Genomic DNA, 20,262 nt, shown 5'->3' with positions numbered 1-20,262 from the left:
TTTTCAGTCAACAGGAAATTGGTGCCTCCATCAGGACAATATTCCAGCACATTCGTCACACTTGATCCAGACGTTTTTGGCGAAAAAGCAGATACCTGTCCTTCAACAGCCTCCTTACTTTCCTGATGTGGCCCCCTGAGACTTCTGGCTGCTTCCCAAACTCAAGAGACCATTGAAAGGAACGCGATTTCAGACAAGAGAGGTCATTACAATAGCAATGGCAGTTGAGCTAAACTCCATTCCAAAAGAGGCTTTCTCGGAATTCTCCCCGAAATGGCGACACCGCTGAGAAAAGTGTGTGAGTCCCAAGGGAGCTACTCTGAGGGCGATTAGGTGTCCAAAACTTCAGGTAAGCCACCTTTTTTCCCCAGCCGAAGACTGCATATTTTTCTAACAGGCCTCATACGTCACTATATGTGGATCCACCAGCATGTTTTTCATACAGCAGAGCACAGTGACTTCGAACGTGGACTGAGTAACAAATCCATCAGGGACATTGTCGACGGTTTGTGATGTAAAGTGGAAATATGAAGAAACAACCAGAGCCGAAGAAAAACAAGATAGATCTCAACTACTGATGGACTGGAACCATCTAGGAGTGCAGAGAGTGGTTGTAAAATATCGAATTAAATCAGCAGAAGGAATCAGTTAGGAGTTCCAAGGTGCTACAAGCATTGCATCTAGTATAATGACTGTGCATCTGATATGAAAAAGAGTGGGATACTGTGGTCGAGGAGCTTCTCATAAGTCGGACATTCCTGAAGCCAATGTTTAGCGACACTTAAAGTGGTACAAAGAGCAACGCCACTGGACGGTGGATGTCTGGAAACCAGTGATTCGCTGTGATGAATCACGATATACTCTGTGGTTATCTGATGGAAACGTTTTGGGTTGGCAGACGCCTGGAGAACGTTGCCTGCCATCAAGTGTAATGTGAACCGTGAAGTATGGAGAAGAAGGTCTTAGGATATGGTTAAGATGTGATCCCCAACGCTAAATGAGGAAGGATATGAACACATTTTACAGCATTATGTAATGCATGCAGTAGAGGAACTGTTTGGAGATGACTGCTTGTATCAGTGCGATAATGCACGCTGTCATGAAGCAGCACCTGTGAGGCAATTGTTTATGGACAACAGCGATCCTGAAATGGAGTGGCCTGTCTGGACTCTCGACCTGAGTTAGAGCGTCAACTTTGCTCCAGGCCCTAGAGTTCAACATCACTACATCCTCTGGTTGTAGCTCTTGAGAAAGAATGAGCTGCCATTCCTGCACAGACACTCAAACACCTCATTGAAAGTGTCCCCAGTAGAGCTCAAGCCTTCATAAAGACGAAGGGGTGACACACCCCATACTAATGTCCTCTAGTAGGTGTCCAGATACTTCTGATCAGAAACTGCAGGAACAAAACCTGCGCTCCATAATCGAATGCCTGGTGTTACATTTTGGACCATCTAAAATTGTAAACTCAGTTATTTAAAACAATTTATATCCTTGTCCCTGCTTACCCCTAAGGTGTATTTTATTCCCATAGACGCCCATGATCCTACATCATAACTGAAAATGAGCCACAGAGTCGTGAATTCATAGACAGCCATTTACTACAGTGTGTCCCACATAAAACTGGTACGCCTCATGTCCGAGATTAACGTAACAATGAACTAACAAAAACGTTTACATAACAGTGATGTCAAAAAAACTTGTAGTTACCTGTTTATAAGAGATGCTGGAAGTAGTGGCCATGGGCATCGAGGCACTGCAACACACTTTAATTCCGCAGGTGTGAAGTTGTTAATTTCTCTCGTAATTTTCCGTTTAAGATCGTCTATTGTCCGAAGACTGTCAGCATACCCTTTGCGTTTTAATGCAGCCCATAAACAAAAATCACTCGATGTTATGTCCAGGGACCTTGGGGCCAGAGGCCTCTATTGACAAGTCTGTCTTCACGGAACACGTTGGTGATGCGGGCCACTACTTTGGTTGGATGTGTGAGTGGGTTGTTCTGTCTTGCATACAGGTTCTCTGCATCTGTTAATTGTGCATAGAAAAGGTCAGAGACCTCTAGGTATCTGACACTGCTTAAGGTGTAATCGAGAAATATGGGGCCAATAATCCGCATGGCGGACAATGCACACCGAACACCTATCTGCTCTGAGTGGAGACATTTTCCATGTAGAGTATGTGGGTTGTCCTGCCACCAGTATCTGCAATTCTGAGAGTCTAAATAACCTGACAAATGAAAATGGGCCTCATCTGACATGAAGTAAAGTGCGGAGTCTAAGTAACTGTTAGCAGTTGATGTTAACAGCCACTTACAATAATGAACTCTTTTTTTTCCTGATCCTCAGATTTCAACACTCCCACGATAGGCTTTTAATTTCATATCTTTTAGTACACAATGTACGAGATACATCAAACTGCTGCGATAACCTCCCGACTGACTTGTGGGGACTTCTCGTAATGTCCATGCAAATTATATCTGTGGTTTCAGGGGCCCTCACTATTGGTCGCCTCTTCCTCTACACATTCTGAACGGATCCTACAGTTCTCCATTTCTTGTACAGACCTCGAATAGTGAAGATTCCAACCAGGATTACTTCGTGTGAAACATTTCTTTACATTCCCTGATGGAGTCCGTCTTTATGTAACACTCCACAATAATCAGTTCGCTGTTCTAATGCAAACTGCACCATTCCTGTAGCAACTCAACAACGAAAACACACAGACAGACTCAACGCTCCGATAAACTGCAGTGTAGCCAACTTTTGAGACAGCGTTGCCACTTGACGAGCAGTTCGACTAGAGATGATCAGCCAGTACATGACACACTGTTTGTGTGGGACACCCTGTACTACACTACTGAGCAACCAGTCGTTAAGTTATCACTGTTCGTAAACTTTCAAAAATTCCTAAACAGCTTCCTTCTTGTATTCAATGAAACCTTTCCACATAAGTGTGCCAACACCAAAGTGCCAAGTAAACCAACTTGGATAACAGGAGGAATAAAAATTTCTAGTGCTAGGAAACGGCAGCTGCACAAAGAGCTGAAATATAACAAAGATCTAGTTTTTATTGAAAATGTGGAGCATTATAAAAGTGTTTTCAGAAATGTTGTAAAGGCAGCAAAACAAATGTTTAACAGCAGTGTTCGATTTGTGCTTTTACCAGAGGGAGGGGGGGGGGGGAGGGGGATGTCTTAGGGGGTTAGTATAATTATATATGTTACTAGCTTGGACCGTGGCGTTACCCATGGTTAAACAGTTATTTATAAATAGATGTTAATGTCGAAACTCTCTATTCACGCGTAAGCACTTTCAGAAAAGCCATCCCTTGTTATATCTTTAAAAGTACATTATAGGTAAAGCTTATTTACAAAATCATCTACATACAGGTATACGAGGGGAATTCAAAAAGCAAAGGCACATTTGTGAAAAGTTGTACTTATTCTGATGATAGAAAACTGAAACATGCGTTATTTTTCTACGTAACCTCCCTGGACTTCAATGCAGTTTTCCCGACATTTTACGAGTTTTTTTATTTCATCAGAAAATACGGTTTTCGGTTGCATCTGTAATGAATTTTGCACCGCAGCAATGACGTCTTCATCACTTTCAAATCTTCTCTGTAGTGCTTCCGTTAAGGGTCCAAACATGTGAAAATCGCTTGGAGCCAGGTCTGGACTGTATGGTGGATGTTCCAGCACCTCGAATCTCAACTCCTTTATTGCGTCGGCTGTCCGTTTGGCAGAATGTGGGCGAGTGTTATCTTGCTGCAGGATGACACCTCTTCACAGTTTTCGACGACGTTTGGATCTGATTGTAGGTTTTAGTTCGACGTCTTGCAACATTGTGGCATGCTACGGAAATGAGGCGTGCGTCGTCTTGTCGTTTAGTTCTAAATGTTTTGAAATGCTTACCTACTACGTAACACTTTTTCAAAATTAATAAGAAAACATATTAATAGTATTAATAGTAAGACTGTATTAACAACTTTCAGTGTTCAGCTCCACAAATTTAAATTATAGGTAAAGTTTTACTCCAGTGCGTGGGAAATAAACATCCCAGGTTGGGATGCATAAACTAAAACCAGAGGAGGGGATGGTCTAATTTCAAATCATAAGAATAAATCAAAAGCAGTGTGGTCTGCTGTTAAATCAGAATTGGGCGTTAAAGTCGGCAGCCACGAAATTTGTAAAATAAAGCATGAAAACACCACCATTGTAAATCCTGCTCAAATATCGGAACACATCAATGAATTCTTTATCAATGTGACAAAATCAAACGTCAATGTTACAAATTACAATAAAAATGTATGTCCATATGGGCTTGATCGAAGAAATATATCTCCCATGAAATTTAGAAATATTACAATGAAAGAAATAGAAGACATTATATTATCACTAAAAAATAAGAATTCGGTGGGTTGGGATGAGATGCTTGCGAAAGTAATTAAATCAGTGTACAAAATAGTAAGTCCTCCACTAGCTGAATTAATCAACCAATTATTCGAAGAAGGTTGTTTTCCAGAATCATTAAAATACGCGGAAATAAAACTACTTTTTAAGAAAGGGTCAAGAGAAGATATGGCGAATTATCGTCCTATCTCCCTCCTTCCAGTGCTGTCAAAAATTTTCGAGAAAGTAGCTGCTATCCAAATCCAAAACTTTATTGTATCACAGGGGATTATTTTGTGCAATCAGTTTGGCTTCCAGCAAGGGAAAAATACAACAGACGCCATAAATAATTTCATAGAAAAAATCAGCACAGCTCTAGACAAAAACAGTAAAGAAGCCGGAATTTTCTGCGACCTGACAAAGGCTTTCGATTCTGTAAATCATTCCTTGCTAACCCACAAACTACAAAAATATGGGATTAAGGGTGCAGTACTTCAGTGGCTTACTTGTTACTTATCTAATAGAAAACAAATAACAATAATCTCTTCAAATGGTGTAAACTACCATTCAGACTGGAAAACGACAACACAGGGTGTCCCACAAGGTTCGATCCTTGCACCAATTCTCTTTCTATTGTATGTCAACGACTTACCATTAAACATAAATTCACCATCCGTTCTGTTTGCTGATGACACGTCTGTCTTGATAGAAAGCGAAGAAACAGAAACGATTCCTGATAGAGTCACTGATACATTACACAGGCTAGAGTCATTTTTCCAGTTAAATGGTCTGAAGCTTAACATATCAGAAACAAACTTGATTCAATTTAGAACCAGTCAAAAGACCAGGAAATTAGTATAAATCATAAAAGTGAAGAATTAACAGAAAAGCATTTTGCCAAATTTCTAGGTCTACACCTCGATAACAATTTAAAGTGGAACACATATATTCAGTACCTGTGCAGCAAATTGGGTAGCTTTGCATATGCCATGCATATGTTATCAAGTGCTACTAACATGTCCACTCGCAAAGTAACATATCTAAGTTACTTAGAATCAGTGATAAGATATGGCATTATTTTCTGGGGGATCTCCAATAATATGTCCCGTGTACTGAAGCTCCAGAAGAAAATTATCAGAAATATGTGCACTGCACAGCAAGGAGAACCATGTCATCCATTATTACAGAAACTAAAAATTTTGACTGTCCCCTCCCTATACATATACGAGGTAATGAAATTTTTACACAACAAACCAGAATTGTTCATTGAAAACCAATTTGATCATCCATACAGTACAAGGAATAAAGATAATTTTATGCTTCCTGCCCATAGATTGAAATTATTTGCTCAGACCCCACAATATATGGGCATGAAAGTCTACAAGAAATTTAAAGGCAAAAAATTCTCAACATGGAACTAGGAATACTAAAAAAGGAGATCATGAAATTCTTGTACTTAAATGTTATTACTCATTCGAAGAGTTCATGGAAGATGAACTGATAATTTGAGCAGAATCCAACCACAGATTAGCATTATATTGTGAAAAGAAAGATACACTACTGGCCATTAAAATTGCTACACCACGAAGATGACGTGCTACAGACCCGGAATTTAACCGACGGGAAGAAGATGCTGTGATATGCAGATGATTAGCTTTTCAGGGCATTCACACTAGGTTGGCGCCGGTGGCGACACCTACAACGTGCTAACATGAGGAAAGTTTCCACCTGATGTCTCATACACAAACATCAGTTGACCGGCGATGCCTGGTGAAACGTTGTTGTGATGCCTCGTGTAAGGAGGAGAAATGCGTACCGTCACGTTTCCAACTTTGATAAAGGTCGGATTGTAGCCTATCGCGATTGCGGTTTATCGTATCGCGACATTGCTGCTCGCGTTGGTCGAGATCCAATGACCGTTAGCAGAATATGGAATCGGTGGGTTTAGGAGGGTAATACGGAACGCCGTGCTGGATCCCAAGCGGCCTCGTATCACTAGCAGTCGAGATGACAGGCATCTTATCCGCATGGCTGTAACGGATCGTGCAGGTACGTCACGATCCCTGAGTCAACAGATGGGTACGTTTGCAAGACAACAACCATGTTCACGAACAGTTCGACGACGTTTGCAGCAGCATGGACTATCAGCTCGGAGACCATGGCTGCGGTTACCCTTGATGCCGCATCACAGACAGGAGCGCCTGCGATGGTGTACTCAACGACGAACCTGGGTGCACGAATGGTAAAACGTCATTTTTGCGGATGAATCCAGGCTCTGTTAACAGCATCATAATGGTCGCATCCGTGTTTGGCGACATCGCGGATAATGCACATTGGAAGCGTGTATTCGTCATCGCCATACTGGCGTATCACCCGGCGTGATGGTATGGGGTGTCATTGGTTACACGTCTCGGTCACCTCTTGTTCGCATTGACGGCACTGTGAACAGTGGAGGTTACATTTCCGATGTGTTGCGACCCGTGGCTCTACCCTTCATTCGATCCCTGCGAAACCCTACATTTCAGCAGGATAATGCACGACCGCATGTTGCAGGTCCTGTACGGGCCTTCTGGGATACAGAAAATGTTCGACTGCTGCCCTGGCCAGCACATTCTCCATATCTCTCACCAATTGAAAAGTCTGGTCAATGGTGGCCGAGCAACTGGCTCTTCGCAATACGCCGGTCCCTACTCTTGATGAACTGTGATATCGTGTTGAAGCTGCATGGGCAGCTGTACCTGTACACGCCATCCAAGCGCTGTTTGACTCATTGCCCAGGCGTATCAAGGCCGTTATTACGGCCAGAGGGTGTTGTTCTGGGTACTGATTTCTCAGGATCTGTGCACCCAAAGTGCGTGAAAATGTAATCACATGTCAGTTCTAGTATAATTTGTTTGTCCAATGAATACTCTTTTATTATCTGCATTTCTTCTTGGTGTAGCAGTTTTAATGGCCAGTAGTGTATTAACGTATGCTGGAAAATACGAAAATATAGATACTGCTACATAGACTAAATACAGTTTTAAAAATTAATATTAGATTGTAGTTTGTAATTTTTGACGTGTCTCCAGTACCATAATCACATGACTTGTAAGTGTATGTTACGAAACTAATAATTCACAGAAACCTGGTCTGTTGAAGGACTGAAACCTGGATTTTTGAAGAAATGTACTCAGCTCTCGGTGGCTGTGAAATGTGACTCTCTTGGAACAGTTTTACTGCGAGTGGTGGCCGTACCTGCCGCCCTAACGATGTTGCGAATGACGTCGGCGGGCACGGGGTCGTCGCTGAAGAAGCGCACGGTGCGCCGCCTGTTGAGCAGCTCGTAGAACTCGGCGGCGCGCCGGCTTGTCTCCTCGACGGGCAGCCGGGTGAACTTGAGCGGCACGTGGCGCAGGTCCCAGGGCAGCGCGCTCGTCGGCCCGTCGCAGCCGTCGGCGCACAGCTCGTCGTCACCGCAGCCCTCTCCCTCCCTCTCGCGCGCCGCCTCTGCAACAAGCAGGGCCGAAGCCGCGCTTACCGACCGCCTTCGCTGGGATGCCTACTCCCTTTTTCGCATCTATGATGGCCAGGTTTCTCACTATCACCAGCTGTGTTGATGCGAGGGTCACTCCAAAAGAAATGCACACTATTTTTGTAAAAATACAATTTTCATTCTGCATGTGCGAAAGTTTTACAGTGTGTAGATACATCCTTGTTTTCAAACTTAGTTCAACCTATTCCCGTGAGTGGCGCCGTCACAGCATGTCTCCAAGATGGCTGCTACACTTGACGTTCGTCAGAAGCAACGTGCTGTCATAGAATTCCTGTGCTGTGAAAAGCAGGTTACGTGAGGAAAGTGGGCACATCAATATTGAGGATTGTCCTCGCAGCGGTAGGCATTGTACTGCACACACTCCAGACAATGTGCAGAGAGTTAACAAATTGGTGACTGCTGACAGACGCATCACGGTGAACGAATTGTCACGCTATGTTGGGACAGGGGAAGGAAGTCTTTGCAGAATACTGAAAGTGTTGGCGTTAAAAAAGGTTTGTGCCAGGTGGGTTCCCAGGATGTTGACAGTGGCTCACAAATAAACAAGATAAACGGTATGCAGCGAACTTTTGGAACAGTACGAGAATGGTGGACATAAATTTCTTGGAAAAATCGTGACAGGTGATGAAAAATGGCTCCATCATTTTTCACCAGAGACGAAGAGGCAATCAATGGAGTGGCATCATGCAAATTCCCCCAAGAAAAGAAAATTCAAAACCACACCTTCTGCTGGAAAAGTTATGGCTTTGGTGTTTTTCGATTCCGAAGGACTCTTACTTGTGGACATCATGCCAAGTGGAACCAACATAAATTCTGATGCATATGTGATGACACTGAAGAAACTTCAAGCTCGACTGAGTCGTGTTCGACCACATGGCAAAAGCAGGATGTTTTGCTGTTGCACAACAGTGCACGGCCACATGTCAGTCAAAAAGCCATGCAAGCGATCACAAAACTCGGATGCACAACACTGAAACACCCGCCTTACAGTCCTGGCCTGGCTCCATGTGACTATCATCTCTTTGGGAAACTGCAAGACTTACCCTTGTACACGCTGCCAAACAGTGGCTCCAACAGGTTGGTCCAGAATTTTACTGTGCAGGTATACAAGCGCTGGTTCCAAGATGGCGCAAGGCAGTTGAGAGGGATGGAAATTATGTGGAGAAATGAAAATATTGTTCCTAAAGGATGTATCTACACACTGTAAAACTTTCAAACATGTAGAATAAAAGATGGATTTTTAAAAAAATAGTGTGCATTTCTTTTGGAGTGACCCTCATATAACCGTGGAGATTGGACCAATATGTATGCTGCAAGGTTTAGATTGGGCATCTTACTCCCAAGGATGCACATGTAGACTGAAAATTCCACCGTGTACCTACCGGTACACGCCCTATGAAACCTACCAGCGTTGCCATTAAAAATCTTTGCACTCTGTAAGTTCTAATAGACATAAAAAGGATACGAAAGAAAACATTGACTCCATAAAACTGAAAGGATTATGGTCTCTAGTACATGGCATGGAGCTCGTCCTAATGTTTCTAGTCACACGTACTGATGTACACTTTTATTTAAACTTGTTTTTACCTTTCTGAGGTAACCATTGCCTCTACTGATCTTTGCTAACGAGGTCTCAATCCCCTGCATGAATACTGCAACATTTAACACATTTATCGAACTTCTCACGGCACGTGGGCACGTATCGCTCAACCACCTCTGACATCCAGGTACGACTCCCCGCTACTCCTACCTTCCGCGCCATCCGTAACTGCTGGCGCGAAACCGAGCTTGTCGATCACTGTGGGTTCTCCTGGAGGTAGTGCTGCTGTGTTAGGCTGTTAGCTGTAAGGTACAGATATCGATACGCAGAGAGGAACTATATCTGTAACCTTACAACATCTGCGCCTATTTATATTTCGCAAGCCACGGCGTGTGGACGAGGGTACTTGTATCGCCACTATCGTTTCCCCCGTTTCCTGTGCCCATTTGTGATTAGTGCATGGGAAGAACTGTCACTTGAGCGTGTTGACAGTCTACATAAAGCTCTCGCTCTTACTGACTGATCCCGCGACGAAACCAGCCGCTCTTCGTTGGATCTTCTCTGACTCTGCTTTTAATCCAGACTCGTAAGGATCCAAGTATAACTAGCAATAGCCAGGAATCGGTCGTGCAAGTGTTTTTAAGCCAATTCTTTGGTGGATGAATTATGTTTCCTTAAGATTTTTTTCCATTAATCTCAGCCTTGGTATAAGGGAGACTGGGGGAGCACTAACGCCTTAAGAGATTTTCCGTTTTTTTGGAATCTGTCACTTACATGGAAAAATTTCATGGCACCCTCTGTGACCAATGAATGTTAGACGCATAGCTGTGTCCGAAAGATCAGACACTATGTGGAATTCGTAGCTGCGATACAAATTATGTAAACTGAACTGCGTGTAGATGACTCTGGATGGGAATGTGAGTCGATTGAGAGTAGTACCGAGACAGTCGGCGCAATTGCCATAAACACTATGTCCGGAAGGCGCTTTGGTGAACGGAACTGCCTAGTAAACTGGAGATCCAGGGTTCGAATATGGCGCGGCACAGATTTTTCGCTCGTAGCAGCTAACTTCGCATGAAGTCTCGATGCAGCTGGCATCATGAATTCCTTCCCTTTCCTTTCCTTTCTCCCCCTCCCCCCTCCACCTTCAGTTTACGTAACTTGTACCAGAAAAATCGAAAAATGTTTAATAGCTTCGGAACTGTACAACCGTTTTCTTAAGGCTGCAACTTATCGGTATTCTCCCGAGTACATGGGTAATAACGACACCCTTACAGGATAATACCAACGTTATGAAATAAAATTCCTGTTCTAAGAAAGTAAGATGTTATATTATCTTAATAATATATCTAAATATGCATGTTTTTCAGAAATTGTCACAGTGATGGAAACAAAACTAAATCAGCTTTAGCTTTATTGAAACCTAGACGTCTGCTGATACTTACTGCTGATGGTTTTCTTAAGCTCACTTTAGGTTTTGTGTTTTTAAAACTAGAAACCCAGTCTTCTCCAGCCATTTGGGGAATTTTACTGAAATTTGCTTAAGGCATAATTTTTCGGCAAGGTCATATGCAATTCGCCGCAACTCAACCAGGGAAATACTAATGAATAATTCTGACAATGTCGACGCATGATTGGTTAATTGTTGTCCTTGTTAAAGAGGAAAAGCAGATTTCTCCAAGGAAGGTATCTCGTCTGAATTTGACTGTAATAGATTCACTCCATTAATCCCTTTCTAATTTTCTTTTTCTTGTCCTCGACACCTGAAATTAGATATAAGATCTTGTTTAAGCACAAACAACTTTTTTTCCTGAAGTGTATAGCACGAGGAAATATCGAACCCTGTCAACAACGTGACATATTCATCTGTTGGTAGATATAAAACACATGCTAAAATACACTGTAGAAAACATATTACGTAATTACCTACATTACAGTTGAAAAAGTATTGAAACACTTACCTCAGTTTAAACGTAAACCACAAAATTAAAATTCAGTAAAAATCAATTTTTTAGTACCACAATAAGAGTGTCATTTACAAGAACTCATCGACCCTGCAGCCACAGCTGGCATTGCCTCCTGTGCAGCAGCTGTGCCTCCCAGGTACTACAGCGCTAATAAACAGAAAACGATGGTGTCATATTCCCCTGGTCTCCCCTACTATTTGTTTTACATGGACGTTCCAGTTTAGGCCGCTTCGGACGGTTACTTCTAGGTCTTTTACAGGTGTTACGGTTCGAGTTACGTCTCACCAACATCGTAATCTAACATTAATGGCCCCTTTCACCAGTTAACGTGGAATATGCTACAGTTATTTACTTTCAGGGTCAACTACCAATCCCTGCCCAATTTTTGGTCCTCCAAAGGTCTTCCTCCATGTTGCTACAATCATCTGGCGTTGCAGCCGTCCTTTAGACAACAGCATCGTCTGCAAAAAGTCCCGTGGAGATTCCGTTATTATACACTGGACCATTAATATACGACATGATTTTTTTCTACCTTGTAGAAGCTCTAGAGATTGATCGTTGAGAGGATACGGAACAAAAAAGGTCTACTGATCTGATGTCTGGAAATGCATGGTATCCGTGCTAGAGACCATTTATTCATTCATATTTTGTTACAGAGACTGCCGTCAAACATGCGCTGTACCACACAGCCACAGTTACGGTATGCATGGTTACTTCGTAGAGGGTGGTACTGTTCCTCATACGTGGTTCCCTAGCGCCCTCTCTTGCCGTAGTGCGAGGTGCATTCAAGTTCTAAGGCCTCCGATTTTTTTTTCTAATTGACTACTCATCCGAAATCGATGAAACTGGCGTTACTTCTCGACGTAATCGCCCTGCAGACGTACACATTTTCCACAACGTTGACGCCATGATTCCATGGCAGCGGCGAAGGCTTCTTTAGGAGTCTGTTTTGACCACTGGAAAATCGCTGAGGCAATAGCAGCACGGCTGGTGAATGTGCGGCCACGGAGAGTGTCTTTCATTGTTGGAAAAAGCCAAAAGTCACTAGGAGCCAGGTCAGGTGAGTAGGGAGCATGAGGAATCACTTCAAAGTTGTTATCACGAAGAAACTGTTGCGTAACGTTAGCTCGATATGCGGGTGCGTTGTCTTGGTGAAACAGCACACGCGCAGCCCTTCCCGGACGTTTTTGTTGCAATGCAGGAAGGAATTTGTTCTTCAAAACATTTTCGTAGGATGCACCTGTTACCGTAGTGCCCTTTGGAACGCAATGGGTAAGGGTTACGCCCTCGCTGTTCCAGAACATGGACACCATCATTTTTTCAGCACTGGCAGTTACCCGAAATTTTTTGGTGGCGGTGAATCTGTGTGCTTCCATTGAGCTGACTGGCGCTTTGTTTCTGGATTGAAAAATGGCATCCACGTCTCATCCACTGTCACAACCGGCGAAAAGAAAGTCCCATTCATGCTGTTGTTGCGCGTCAATATTGCTTGGCAACATGCCACACAGGCAGCCATGTGGTCGTCCATCAGCATTCGTGGCACCCACCTGGATGACACTTTTCGCATTTTCAGGTCGTCATGCAGGATTGTGTGCACAGAACCCACAGAAATGCCAACTCTGGAGGCGATCTGTTCAACAGTCATTCGGCGATCCCCCAAAACAATTCTCTCCACTTTCTCGATCATGTCGTCAGACCGGCTTGTGCGAGCCCGAGGTTGTTTCGGTTTGTTGTCACACGATGTTCTGCCTTCATTAAACTGTCGCACCCACGAACGCACTTTTGACACATCCATAACTCCATCACCAGATGTCTCCTTCAACTGTCGATGAATTTCAATTGGTTTCACACCACGCAAATTCAGAAAACGAATGATTGCACGCTGTTTAAGTAAGGAAAACGTCGCCATTTTAAGTATTTAAAACAGTTCTCATTCTCGCCGCTGGCGGTAAAATTCCATCTGCCATATGGTGCTGCCATCTCTGGGACGTATTGACAATGAACGCGGCCTCATTTTAAAGCAATGCGCATGTTTCTATCTCTTTCCAGTCCGGAGAAAAAAAATCGGAGGCCTTAGAACTTGAATGCACCTCGTAATTGGTAATAAGTCCGATTCACTTCTCATGCTGACTCACCTTGTAGTGGATGTGATACAGCGTTTTACGCAATGGTTACGTATCCGATTGAGAATTGCCGAAGTGGTGTGTACTAACGGAAAGGCAAGTGGCAACGGGCGGTGGGCAGGAAGGTTGTATCAGGAGACTTATCCCCGCCGGCAACAACCACAGCATTCAATGTTTGCAACAATGTTTCGCAGTTTGTCTGAGACAGGGTCTTTTCAGGAAGCAGAAAATCATGAAGGACGTGACAGAAATTTATGGAGACTTTTAAACAGTCGTTTTTCCATCGCTCTATTTGCGAGTGTCACAGGAAAGAAAACGACTCTTAGTGTTACAACGTATCCTCCGCCACGCACCATATGGTGGGTTTCAGAGTATGTATGTAGATGTAGAACCTGGGTGCCTTTTTCATGCAATGCTAAATAGCCGTAATTACTTTGTAGCTGCAGAACGGGCTTTTGGGATGCACATTCCGTCATTCACGACACTGGATCACATTCTAGAGGCGCCAATTTTTTTCCCATGCTGTATGTCATCAAGTATTTCCAAGTTATGGTGTGCGGCGTGAAACTGTGCTACAAATTCGCTTTTATCTAGAAAGTTTATAACCTAATGTCGCAAGCTACATGTTGGCTTTGTATGGTTTTTCATTGTTCATCAACGTCATGTAATAAATTTACGAGTCATAAGCAAACAATTTCCCTGCCTTCTTAGGGGCTGTACCACTTTTTGTTAGCTCGTTGAAGTGTTTTACGTTCTCAGTGGGGTGTTGTTTATAAAGTCTTGATTTTCTTCTTTTAGACCAGATTATATATACTTTCGCTTCTATAGATCCTAGTACGGAGATAATTTAGAAAATGCCATTAAACAAGAATACGTAATAAATACATACAAAGAAAAGGAGATATGGTAATGCCCCTTCCACAGACCCTAAGTTAAACCGTCTTCCTAGATGTAGAATAAGTAAGAAAATTTCTTAAACATATTTTCGTTTAAGAGATAACATCAAAATATGTAGATGTATAATACAGCGGGTGCATATGATAAGACTTAGACTACTGTTGCCATGCGTCATGAAACAGAATGCATTTTGCGACACTTACTTACATGAATCTCATTACGCACCGATGATATGCAGAATTCAAATTTTACGTAACACTCATTTTATTGAATATTAATGATAATATACGCTCTGGTTGGTTCTACTAAGAAATTCGCCACTGTTATAGAAGGAGTTGATCACTATGTGATCAAAAGTATCCGGACACCCCCAAAAAACATACATTTTTCATGTTAGGTGCATTGTGCTGCCACCTACTGCCAGGTACTCCATATCAGCTTCCTCAGTAGTCATTAGACATCGTGATAGAGCAGAATGGGGCTCTCCGGGGAATTCACGGACTTCGAACGTGGTCAGGTGACTGGATGTCACTTGTGTCACACGTCTGTACGCGAGATTTCCACACTCCTAAACATCCCTAGGTCCACTGTTTCCGATGTGATAGTGAAGTGGGAACGTGAAGGGAAACGTATAGCACAAAGGCGTACAGGCCGATCTCGCCTGTTTACTGACAGAGACGGCCGACAGTTGAAGAGGGTCGTAATGTGTAATAGGCAGACATCTATCCACACCGTCACACAGGAATTCCAAACTGCATCAGGATCCACTGCAAGTACTATGACAGTTTGGCAGGAGGTGAGAAAATTTGGTTTTCATGGTCGAGCGGGTACTCATAAGCCACACATCACGCCGGTAAATGGCAAACGACGCCTCGCTTGGTGTAAGGAGCGTAAACATTGGACGATTGAACAGTGGAGAAACGTTGTGTGGGGTGACGAATCACGGTACACACTGTGGCAATCCGATGGCAGGGTGTGGGTGTGGCGAATGCCCGGTGAATGTCATCCGGCAGCGTGTGTAGTGCCAACAGTAAAATTCGGCGGCGGTGTAGTTATGATGTTTCATGGACGGGGCTTGCACCCCTTGTTGTTTTGCTTGGCACTGTCACAGCACAGGCCTACACTGATATTTTAAGCACCTTTTGCTCCCCACTGTTGAAGAGCAATTCGGGGATGGCGACTGTATCTTTCAACATGATTGAGCACCTGTTCATAATGCACGGCCTATGGCGGAGTAGCTACAAGGCAATAACATCCCTGTAATGGACTGGCCTGCACAGAGTCCAGACCTGAATCCTACTGAACACCTTTGGGAAGTTTTGGAACGCCGACTTCGTGCCAGGCCTGACCGACCGACGTCGATACCTCTCCTCAGTGCAGCACCCCGTGAAGAATGAGCTGCCATTCCCCGAGAAACCTTTCAGCACCTTATAGAACGTATGCCTGCGAGAGTGGAAGCTGTCATCAAGGCTAAGGGAGGGCTACACCATATTGAATTCCAGCATTACCGACGCAGGGCGCCACGAACTTGTAAGTCATTTTCAGCCAGGTGTCCGGTTACTTTTGATCACATAGTGTATGTCTTTAAGGCTTGTTCTAAAATGAACTCGATAATAGTGAAATTTGTATGGCTCTCGGCAACTTATTTAAAATGCGTGTTTCCGAATAATGGACACCTTTCTCGACTAAAAAACTGGGACTTTTACTTCTATTATTGATTCCTTAACTGAAGCAGAAGGTTAGTATCCCCAGATCGTTGAACAGACCTCTGCAGAACATTCTCAAGTTGACACCATACCGCTGAACCCGGCAAACTTCAGCTTGATTTGATGAGTTACTCCAAAAAGTGGTCCTTTATGGCACGATGAAGTGAAACTAAACGAAGTGCGCAAGAGAAGTACATTAGCGAAGTATGCTAGCCGCTTTATTTTTATTTCACCTGTGACTGACAACATCCACATTACAAATAAAATTTTATTTAGGGATTTCAACTGTTCTGCTGTATGATTCTCTCAAAAGAATTTGCCATTAAGATGTATTCCCAAGAATTTAACAGTGTCAATCTCTTCTATCAACTTGTCGTCGTATTTTAGACATATACTTGGAGGAAACCTCTTGCATGTTCTGAACTGTATCTAATATCTTTTCAGTGTTTAGTGACAAGGAATTCGTTGGATGCCAATATCCCTGAAAATTTCACTAACCAATCTTCCTAAAACAATCCTTTTTTTGCTATTTATTTCAATGTTTGTATCACCTGGAAACAGAAAAAACCGTGGTATCTGGTAATGTTAGCGATGACACGCCATTAATATCACAAGATGAAGTACGGGTTCTAAGATGGAACATGAATGGACGCAACATGTACTTAGTTCCCAGCTGTATGATGATTTATAAGGTTATAGTGAAGAACACAGTCAAATTGCTTTGACAGACCACAGACTCTACCAGTAGGCTGCAATTTATTGTCTAACGGATTAATTATATTCTCGCTGTATGTGCAGTTATCTTTTTCAATACCAGAACCTTTTAGAAATCCAATGTGTGAATTCGACTATATATTATTTGTAGTCAGCTAGTTAAGAAGCTTTTTCTAAACTGTTCTAGAATGTTGGAAAAAGTATTTATTTTTCTTCCTTCTTCTGCAGGAGCTAAACGTCAGCTTATTTCAGTCAGTCGGGAGGTATTCTAGTGATACTAAAAAATTAAAAAAAATAATTTCTTGGACAGCTGTCCTACCTTATCGTTTCTTTAATCTACTATCTTTTTAGTTCAAATGGTTCAAATGGCTCTGAGCACTATGGAACTTAACATCTGAGGTCATCAGTCCACTAGACTTAGAACTACGTAAACCTAACTAATCTAAGGACATCAGACACATCCATGCCCGAGACAGGATTTGAACCTGCGACCGTAGCAGTAGCGTGGTTCCAGACTGAAGCGCCTAGAACCGTTAGGCCACAACGGGCGGCTATCTTTTTAGTCACTCGTTTTAGTGTCCCACAACACAGATGAACTACGAAAATCTTCAGTGGGAGACTGTTTTTTCAGTCGCCCACTCCTCGTCGCAAGCGAGAAGCCTGTGCGGCACTAACTGACGGACAGCTGGCGATAAGTTGCGAGGTTTCACATGCTACAGCGCAGCATGCGCCGTGCTGCTATGTCGCCCTTGTCGAAGTGCTCCATGTAAAATCCGGTAATGCCGCATGCCACGTGTTGCCCAGATGTTACGTCGGTGGAACTGCGACATAACACATGCAGTCATGATACTCCTGCCCAGTTCTGTTATAAACTACGAAAATAGTTCCAACGGACCAGTAAGCTACAACGTTAAATGCGATATCTGACGAATGCAAATACACTGCGCAACACAATTAAGAGAACACTTTTCCGAAACGCCTTAATTGTGTCCCACTGCGGAGTAGAAGTTCGAAATTTGGCTCAAATGCCCCTACACCTTCCTCTGTAATGATGCATTAGCGGGGCACCCTGTGACGTCGGCCTTGGGCTCAGTGACGCTACAAACAGCAAGATGCCGACACATGCGAAAAAAAGCTCAGAAGCTCACGTGAGGCGTAAGTTGAGTTAACAATGTCGCACTGGCACCGAATATCACCACAATTCTGCCGAACACCACCTGGACATGTTAACGCGATTTTCTTAAATAAGGCCATGAAAAACATTTCAGACACATCACCACTCGCAATCGGCACGAAAAGGCCTCAGCCGATGGCTTAAAGAGCCTCCATGAAAGCACCTCTTTCCTTGGGGCGGTGTTTCTCACACATTTAGCTGTCGAAAACTGTAGTTTCCAGTGTGATAAGAAATACAACGACGCTCTTGACAACCTTCGACACTGCTGACACTCCATTCTATAAGACAATTACGGGACAGCAACTATAATGAATATGATCACACCTGTTTGATGTCCAGTGCAACTGCAGTTTTTGCTCTGGTGTACAGGGTGAAACCGCTAGGGACCATTCAAACCCATAAGACGAAGTTTGAATGCGATTCAAAGGAGCAAGGGGTGCGTTTGATTTTTCAGCCCTCCTGTTTCATGCCCTCCTGTGGACTAGTCATGGAGGGGTTCAACATTGACCCATGTGTGAATAAAACAGTAAAGGGCTGCTCTAAGACTCTCTGTTTGGCAACACCCTCGGCGACACCTGTCTACTTTGTTGATTACTTTAAAAATGTACCTGTACAGAGACAAACTGTGATGGAGTCCTAGGCGCTTGAAAACAGGCAACCCCTTGATTCCCCTCCGATTCGCCGTGTCTACTTGCAGGCACAACAGTATCATTGTAGCCTGCCTGCAGGCACTTCGGACTCTCGCCTTCCCATAGAGGGAGAAAATCTTAGCAGGAGACTTTATAATATGTATAGATTTTGGTCAAGATTCGCTGCTCTCTCGAGTTGCAGCAGCTGTTTACCACTTTTCGCGTCAGATACGTCCCCCTCTGGAGCTGACTAGCTCGTAGCTCCCAACATTGCTAGGAAATGTCACTCCAAACGGCGCTTAGATATGGAACACCTAACAATATATATATTGCACAGTCATCATTACTATCAGCAATAAATTCTATACAAAAACTTTCCTCGTGGTTTAGTCTGCCTGTTGGTAAAAACATTAACAAAATCCCTATAGTAGTTCCTGAGATTACCCATTACATACAGTCAGAAAAACGTGGTGGGCTACTTTAAGTTAAAATATGCATAGATATCGAAAATATTTCTTCATGCTGATGTTGTAGCTTATGTCTTTTCATTCTTGAGTTTTAGCTGCATTTACGTTTATTTTACAATCATTCACACCTCCTGATATTTTACTAACGCCTGGGACACAAAAATATAATAATTGTTTCGTAAATTAAGTTGAAAAAGAATTAAAAACAAACAGCTTTTTCGCCCTTAGGAAGGTGTTGTCTCGCAAACTATCAGACAGTAACAACTCTGACAGCAGTGAGTCTAGTGAGTGTCTACAGGGTGATTCCATGATGATGTTACAAACTTTCAAGGATGGTGGAGAGGGTAAGGTAACCTAGTCCGGAAACGACTGAGTCGAAAGTTATAAACGAAAATCGTTATGATACCTATGACACTGGGATGCATGTATGGATACTATTGCTGCTAAGATTGGAGGGTAGGCAAATTAGAGAGGTGTTAGTATGGAGCAAAACGAGAAAAAAATATTTAATAAATATAGGTGCTAAAATGTATACCTCAAGAGCTATTGAGGTTCATCTTCACTACTGTGAAACAGATCTCTTCTACCAGACAAGTCCGCGTACCTCATTAGGGATGCATTTTAGAGCTTGTTTTTACTGGACATTTTTTCTTCATTTGGTGCATACTACCTTCCATATTACCTCCTCCAAAAATGTGGGAACCAAAGAGCTTGCAGTAGATGACATGTATTTCACGGTATCGAAGATGAAGAAATGCTCGTAGCTCTTAAGGTTTACATTTTAGAGAGCATGTTCACTAGACATTTGTTCTTGTTTTGATCCATACTGCCACCTCTGGAAGCCGTATACCCTATAATCTTAACAGCAACAGTGCCAATACATGTATTCTTCCACTGTCAGAGGTAGCAGAACGATTTTAGCTTATAACTTTCGATTCGATGTTCTCCGGACCAGGCACCCTTATCTAAAATTGATACATTTACCCTCCTCCATTGTTCCTGAAAGTCTGTAACACCATCATAAATTGCCTATTATGTTAGACTGCCCCTTCAAATTTTCGGCCTCGCAGTGGGTAGCAATTGCGCAGTGTTTCCGCTTAGCTCTCAGACACGGCAC

The 20,262-nt window shown here is 43.0% G+C and overlaps 1 protein-coding gene across 1 annotated transcript in view; it reads right to left on the bottom strand.

The window, feature by feature from the left end:
* LOC126234408 (iodotyrosine deiodinase 1) overlaps window positions 1-20,262 on the bottom strand; it is a 111,363-nt gene that overhangs the window by 47,597 nt on the left and 43,504 nt on the right. Inside the window, exon 2 of the mRNA XM_049943099.1 lies at window positions 7,631-7,882. Coding sequence (XP_049799056.1) covers window positions 7,631-7,882 — 252 coding nt within the window. The remainder of the gene's footprint in view (window positions 1-7,630; window positions 7,883-20,262) is intronic.

The sequence above is a fragment of the Schistocerca nitens genome, chromosome 2 (genome assembly GCF_023898315.1).
Source record: "Schistocerca nitens isolate TAMUIC-IGC-003100 chromosome 2, iqSchNite1.1, whole genome shotgun sequence".
Taxonomy (NCBI): Eukaryota; Metazoa; Arthropoda; class Insecta; order Orthoptera; family Acrididae; genus Schistocerca; species Schistocerca nitens.
The sequence above is the reverse complement of the archived record's forward strand: the minus strand, read 5'-3'. Positions and strand labels throughout refer to the sequence as shown.